The 6879-nt window shown below is 43.6% G+C and overlaps 1 protein-coding gene across 1 annotated transcript; it reads right to left on the reverse strand.

Annotated features, from left to right (window-relative positions):
• Positions 1–1185: 1185 nt before the first annotated feature.
• Positions 1186–3349, reverse strand: LOC133348219 (melanopsin-like). The gene is made up of 2 exons (XM_061560940.1): positions 2486–3349; positions 1186–1342 (listed from the first exon to the last, which is right to left on the reverse strand). The coding sequence occupies exons 1-2, from the start codon at positions 3316–3318 to the stop codon at positions 1309–1311; spliced, it is 867 nt and encodes a 288-aa protein (XP_061416924.1). The 5' UTR covers positions 3319–3349; the 3' UTR covers positions 1186–1308.
• Between the last annotated feature and the right edge of the window lie 3530 nt (positions 3350–6879).

Raw genomic sequence — 6879 nt, forward strand, 5'->3', positions numbered from 1 at the left:
GCTGACACTGATGCGATACCATCTGCACGCTACCACGTCTGCCCTTGTGTCATTTTAGTTCTCCAAGCTCAGGTTAATGTATACGTATTGTTTTGTAATGGATGATACCTTCATGGACATCCTGTATGCTGTGTTCAAGGAAGCCCCTGTAATGTTTGTAGATATAACCCTCGGCTCTCGTTAAAAAAAAATACAACGGATAAGCATTCAACGCTGGCTTTCTACTTGAGGTGTTATCTACTTGAGGAGTAAAGGTGCATTGATTAATTGGCTTAATGTCGAATTTTGCGTTGTACAGGTAAGAATATATATTTTTTAGATTTAGCAAATCCTACGCTGTTACATTTAGGCTCGTTCAGCAAACAAAACTACACGTGAAACAAAATAAAAACAATGCAAGTGAGATGGTAAAATACCAAAAAACATTAATCGAATTGCTGTGGGGATAGGCGGAAAGTGTTGGCCCGAGGTTGAATTGTTCTTATACCCCTATTGTTTAAACATTGTGGAACGGTAAACTTAATTCCATATTCCATACATCAAGACTTTAGGCAAAAATGCATGCTATCGCTTATTTTTGTGGCTGACCAAGCTAATTAATTTGAATTTGAATTACAGTACTGGAAATGAGTTAATTTTCACAACGTAAATCCTTTACGTAATTATCCCATTAAAGTTTCTGTTTAAAATATTCCCCGATTGATATTTAATGGCTCATTTTAAACACATAAAACTATATAAGAACATTTACATGTATTAATCGATTCCTGTGTAAGACTCAATGTACTTTAATTTGTTCAAGAAATATGTGAGCCAAGCGGTAGCGCAATAGATAGTACATGACCTGCCACGAACCCGGCCACCTGAATTAAATTATTGGCCATGGCTAACATCGGTGGCGAGATGTTATCTTAACCAGCCTTTGAGCGTGCATTCACCAACCTCGACTGACCAGCATGGTGAAGCATGGTCAAATGACCACAATGAACGGACACAGCGACCACGGAACGCAGATGCCTTCATGTCTCGAAGTGCATTGACAAAAGTCTGGCAATTATTAGCGGGGGGGAGGGGTGAATCGGTCCACTACGAGTAATTAGCACAACGAAGTTTAATTCACACACAGTGACTGTTAGACAGTAAATCATGAACGCTTAAGAAATGACAGATCTCAAGTTATATACTCACTGCCTCCTCTGTCCGTGTGGGGTTCACACTGCTCAAGAAGAGACAGTTTTTTTGTGGTTCGTAGTTTTGAGATTAAAGGTAAAAGTTATTGATGATGTCTCCAACTCTTGATGCATGTATTCATGTGGTGCATGCAGTCGATGGTGAAACGGATCTGTAAAATATGGTTATTTGTATTAACGTCTGCGTCGGTATGAACATTTTCTTCATTCAATACACAGAAACGATATTGTAATTTTTCAAATGGGCTTGTGACAAAGACATATCATTTGCGTTTTGCTTAAACGTATGTATGAAGAAATGAGTTTTCAATCAAAATTTAAAAGTGCATAGCTCCAGTGGCTTCCTAATATTGGAAGAAAGAGCGTTCCATACGGCCGCAGAAGCGCATCTGAAAGCGTCCAATGCAGTGACCGACTTAGTTCGATTTCTAGCGAAAAGCCGCTACGAGGATGACCGGAGTGCCAAATTGAGAACAGGAATTAACTCATCATATTCCGTAACAGCTTAATTTCCCGTCAGAGATTTCGCGAGTTTACACCAAAGCCAGCATTCACGGTGCCACGATTAAGCGCCGTGTGCCTATTTGCAGCTAATTACACGACCCGGGTGTGTGCACGTGTAACTGATGGAGAGTGGTGGCGGAGTAGGTTTGTCCACTGCGCTACGAAACCCAATTATGTGAGTTTAAGATCTGAACAGGTCTTAAGTCTTCCTATAGATATGCTCAGCCTCAAACGTTCACACATCAGCGTTGAGGAGGCATTCAGCAAGGCATGTTTGCTGATCATACTACTTACTTGTTTATCGTGCCAGCCTCGATAGGTGCCCATTAACAGAACTTGTCCCAAACACTCCAAATATATACCAAAAATACGTTTTAGTCCATCTGCCTATTGACTCATCGGCAGCATATGTTTAAGCAAGCATACCCTGGACCGGGTTTGACCGTCTGGGTCTCATCAGTAGATTAAGGCTTATTAAACAAATGCTGCTTAGTTGCCAAGTGTTATTGGCAAAAGCACTCCATTTCAACAATGCGGCCGGCCCTGTTAAACGCAAATAGCAATTATTGCACACAAATGCATTCCGTGTCGTTGTGGAGAATTATGGGTAAGAGCATACACAACACCGTTTAAATCAAACCAGGAGGAAGACAGTATACAAGCAGAACGGAGTTCTAAACACTGCAAAGTTACATGGGATACATGTGTGTGTAACGGTGTAAACATGGGGAAGGGAAAAACACGTGTAAAGTCAGAGAGGTTAATAGCCAGAAGATAACTATAAAAGTAACCTTTTGCAACGCAGACGCAGAGCCAGCTCCTTCAGAGACGCTCTGGTCAATTTGCTTCCAATCAAAAAGATGACGGGCGTGCTCAGGGTGTTCAGAATCCGCAAGGTGTTGAGCGGGTTTTTGGCATTGTAGGGCGCTGATATGCACATGTTAAATCCTGCGCATATCGCCATGCCGATTAGGCTGGGCATCCAGAGAATGATGAACATTGTGGACGCGATGATGACGAGGTGAGCGGCGCGCGCCTTGGACTCTGCTCCAGGCTCGCGACTTTGCTGACGCCTGGTGGTTATGTAGATTCTGGTGTTGATCACCACCATGACCACGAGGAGGAATATGCTGACAGCGGTGGTTGAGTAAGCTTTGTAAGTGAGCTTCGAAGACGTTGACATGTTCGAGTTCATGAGTAACGTCACAAGCGGCACGATCCAAGTGAAACCGATGATTAGCATGGTTTTCCCACGACTAATTTTTTCCACGTACTTAAAAGGCGAATGCACGGCGTAATACCTATCGAGCATGGAAGCGAGCAGAGTCAGCAGGGATACACCGTGAATGACCGGAATGACAATCGGCGGGCTGTATGCAGGACCAAACTCGTCCTTGACATCGTAGAGGCCGTTGTAAAAAAATCCGGCACCGACGAGAAAATCACTAATGGCGAGGCTCAGGGTGTAGAGATAGTTGTTTTGTTTCAATAGCGCTCTCGAGTTCACGAAGGCCGCGATTAGAATCAGGTTCGACACGACGATCGAGGTGGCTAAGCACGCCATGAGCACGAGCAAGAGCGCATCGCCAGGAGTCTCCACTAATTCTATCAGCGACACTGCCATGTGTGTGACCCCACGTTGCAATGTGCACAATGACCATTAGCCAGGTGCGATAGCGTGCAAAAGGCTTCGGTAAATAGCCCAGGCGGCCCTATAAGAACCGTTTGCATTTCCTTAGAGGCTCATTAGGATGATAGGTATAGAGGCAGGTATCATCGATGTAGCCCCCTGTATTTGCTAACATTTTTGGAAGGGCACTATAATTAACCGCTAATTAAAAATTCACGGGGGTGTAATCGTGGCCCAAAACAACACAAGGGCGAATCGTCGTTGGAGGTGCCGAAAAAAGGGAATTCACATCAGCGTGTGTTACACCTCGAGAGAATATTCCAGGCGGACCTGGATGAAACTGATGAAACAAAGCGAACAGCGAGAACGGGTATGGAGTACTTTTCGACAGTGTGACGTACGATTCGCAAGCACATGGTGATCCTGCTGCTGCTGCTGCTACTGCTGGAACCTGCGCGCAAACCTCGCGCGGCGATACGGCGAGCGCTGTGGAAGCAATGCCGGATTATCGTCGTCGCTACATAGGTAGCTACATAGGTAGCAGCTACATAGGTAGCAGCTACATAGGTAGCAGCTACATAGGTAGCAGCTACATAGGTAGCAGCTACATAGGTAGCAGCTACATAGGTAGCAGCTACATAGGTAGCAGCTACATAGGTAGCAGCTACATAGGTAGCAGCTACATAGGTAGCAGCGCAGCTACATAGGTAGCAGCTACATAGGTAGCAGCTACATAGGTAGCAGCTACATAGGTAGCAGCTACATAGGTAGCAGCTACATAGGTAGCAGCTACATAGGTAGCAGCTACATAGGTAGCAGCTACATAGGTAGCAGCTACATAGGTAGCAGCTACATAGGTAGCAGCTACATAGGTAGCAGCTACATAGGTAGCAGCTACATAGGTAGCAGCTACATAGGTAGCAGCTACATAGGTAGCAGCTACATAGGTAGCAGCTACATAGGTAGCAGCTACATAGGTAGCAGCTACATAGGTAGCAGCTACATAGGTAGCAGCTACATAGGTAGCAGCTACATAGGTAGCAGCTACATAGGTAGCAGCTACATAGGTAGCAGCTACATAGGTAGCAGCTACATAGGTAGCAGCTACATAGGTAGCAGCTACATAGGTAGCAGCTACATAGGTAGCAGCTACATAGGTAGCAGCTACATAGGTAGCAGCTACCTGCTACCTATGTAGCTGCTACCTATGTAGCGACGACGATAATCCGGCATTGCTTCCACAGCGCTCGCCGTATCGCCGCGCGAGGTTTGCGCGCAGGTTCCAGCAGTAGCAGCAGCAGCAGCAGCAGCAGGATCACCATGTGCTTGCGAATCGTACGTCACAGTAGCAGCTACATAGGTAGCAGCTACATAGGTAGCAGCTACATAGGTAGCAGCTACATAGGTAGCAGCTACATAGGTAGCAGCTACATAGGTAGCAGCTACATAGGTAGCAGCTACATAGGTAGCAGCTACATAGGTAGCAGCTACATAGGTAGCAGCTACATAGGTAGCAGCTACATAGGTAGCAGCTACAAAGGTAGCAGCTACAAAGGTAGCAGCTACATAGGTAGCAGCTACATAGGTAGCAGCTACATAGGTAGCAGCTACATAGGTAGCAGCTACATAGGTAGCAGCTACATAGGTAGCAGCTACATAGGTAGCAGCTACATAGGTAGCAGCTACATAGGTAGCAGTTACATAGGTAGCAGCTACATAGGTAGCAGCTACATAGGTAGCAGCTACATAGGTAGCAGCTACATAGGTAGCAGCTACATATGTAGTAGCTACGAGCCCCGCACTTTCAAGGGCCCCGCGCTAAATGCTTTCAAGCTATCAATTCCGGTTCAGTTATTCTGCACTTGCTCTATTGCTATAGTACTAAACCGCCTTCAAGTTTTATGAACGACTGGGTGTTTACGGTTAGCGATTTGTCATATCTGTGGCTGTATAGCAAACGAAAAAATACAATTACTTCACTATGCAAGTTAAAAATGTGTTTTATATTTACGTGTTTTTTTTTAAATTTAGAGCCTTTTTATAGCAAATGCTACAGGCTCCGCACCAGCTTAATCCGGCACTGTGTGGAGGGGAGTCTCTAGCCTAACGATCTTGAGCCAGCAACCGGGGTCAATCCTTGAGTCTGAGCCAGTTTTGGCGACAGAATAAAAAGAGTGTTGTTGTTGTTGTTATTCTATAAGAGATTGGTACGTGAGCATTCGTGACAGACTGGTCTCATGACCGTGCGTGATAACAAATGTTCAGACGTACTCACTTGGTTGACAAAGAGCCGATATTGAATGAAAAGCAGCGCACAGGCGTCCGCGTTACCTTCTATTCCATGGATCGGAAACAAGGACACTGATGAAGACAATCGTTTAGAACATAAGATGATAAGTGCACTGCATGGAGAGATGTATTCTGGGAATTACATATGTAGATTAATCAATAATTTCAGTAGTCGTAAGTTGCAACTGTATACTTTGACATTGTATATGCATGTCAAAACCGGTTCAGAGTTTGCTCGTCTCGAAACAATGCTGCTGAAATTACGCACTCCCAGAAGACCGTGCGGCTGATGGGTTGTGGGAGAATCATTTTATTTGTGGAGAGATGGAAATTAGTTTTCAATTTATTTTTAAAATTTGCAACAAGCGACCATGTCGCTGCTGCATATGCATGGTACTGAAAGGTTGATACATTTCACATTTTAGTATCCTATTATTTGGTTTGGTGTGAGCATTTTTAGTTATTAGTATGATCAGTTCGTGTAAATTGTGTTGGTTGTCTCAATTGATTATCACTTCATAAAATAATAACTTAAGCCCTTGGTCTATCCATGGCTGGATGAAGGCCTCCCCGCACTGTGTCAGTCATGGGGATTGGTTGACCATACTTCACCACACTGGTCAGTGTAGGTTGCTAAAGAGGGGACCTAAGACAGGTTCAGTGATGCGAGCCATGGACAGGAATCGAACTCAGGTCACCGGATTAAATGTGCAGTGCACAAACCACTCCACCACCGCTCATGCCCGATACAATGTGATTTATTGAACATGAAACAAAGACATTTAATAATAAATAGCAAGTCATATGCTATAGCGTTCTGCTCACATTTAATCTTCCCGTGGTTATGTTTTTCATTTTGTATTCATAAATTGCATAACAGTTTCTAATGTATGATAACTTTTGTTAAAATGTTATGTTTGCATCAGTTAGAAGAAAATACTGCCATTATTATTTACGTGCATAATTTTTCTTAGTTGACATTACATTTATTTTATATTAGGTTGAAGTTCAACATTTGAAGATGGGTTTTTTTTAACCCGGATGGAATGAAACAAACTTCATTATTACTCCTGCCTCTGAAATTTGCTTCAAAATAATGAGAAAAGGTGGGCCCACACATCTGGAAAACTGGTTTCATGACTCCGTAATTATTTCCTCATGTATTCAACTGCAGCCACAGATGATTAAAACACACGCATACCATTATAACACTCAACTATAAACTATTTATTTTATTTTTAATACCAGCTAAGGCCCACTGAGCAA

This window comes from Lethenteron reissneri, chromosome 27, assembly GCF_015708825.2.
Source record: "Lethenteron reissneri isolate LAM-NWPU_2019-01 chromosome 27, ASM1570882v1, whole genome shotgun sequence".
NCBI classification, from domain to species: domain Eukaryota; kingdom Metazoa; phylum Chordata; class Hyperoartia; order Petromyzontiformes; family Petromyzontidae; genus Lethenteron; species Lethenteron reissneri.

Excerpts from the sequence above, each read along its gene's own strand:
- LOC133348219 (XM_061560940.1), bottom strand. The coding sequence starts at position 3,318 with ATGGCAGTGTCGCTGATAGAATTAGTGGAGACTCCTGGCGATGCGCTC. Across the intron at positions 1,343-2,485 it reads CTGCGTCTGCGTTGCAAAAG|ATCCGTTTCACCATCGACTG; the intron begins GTTACTTTTATA and ends CATATTTTACAG.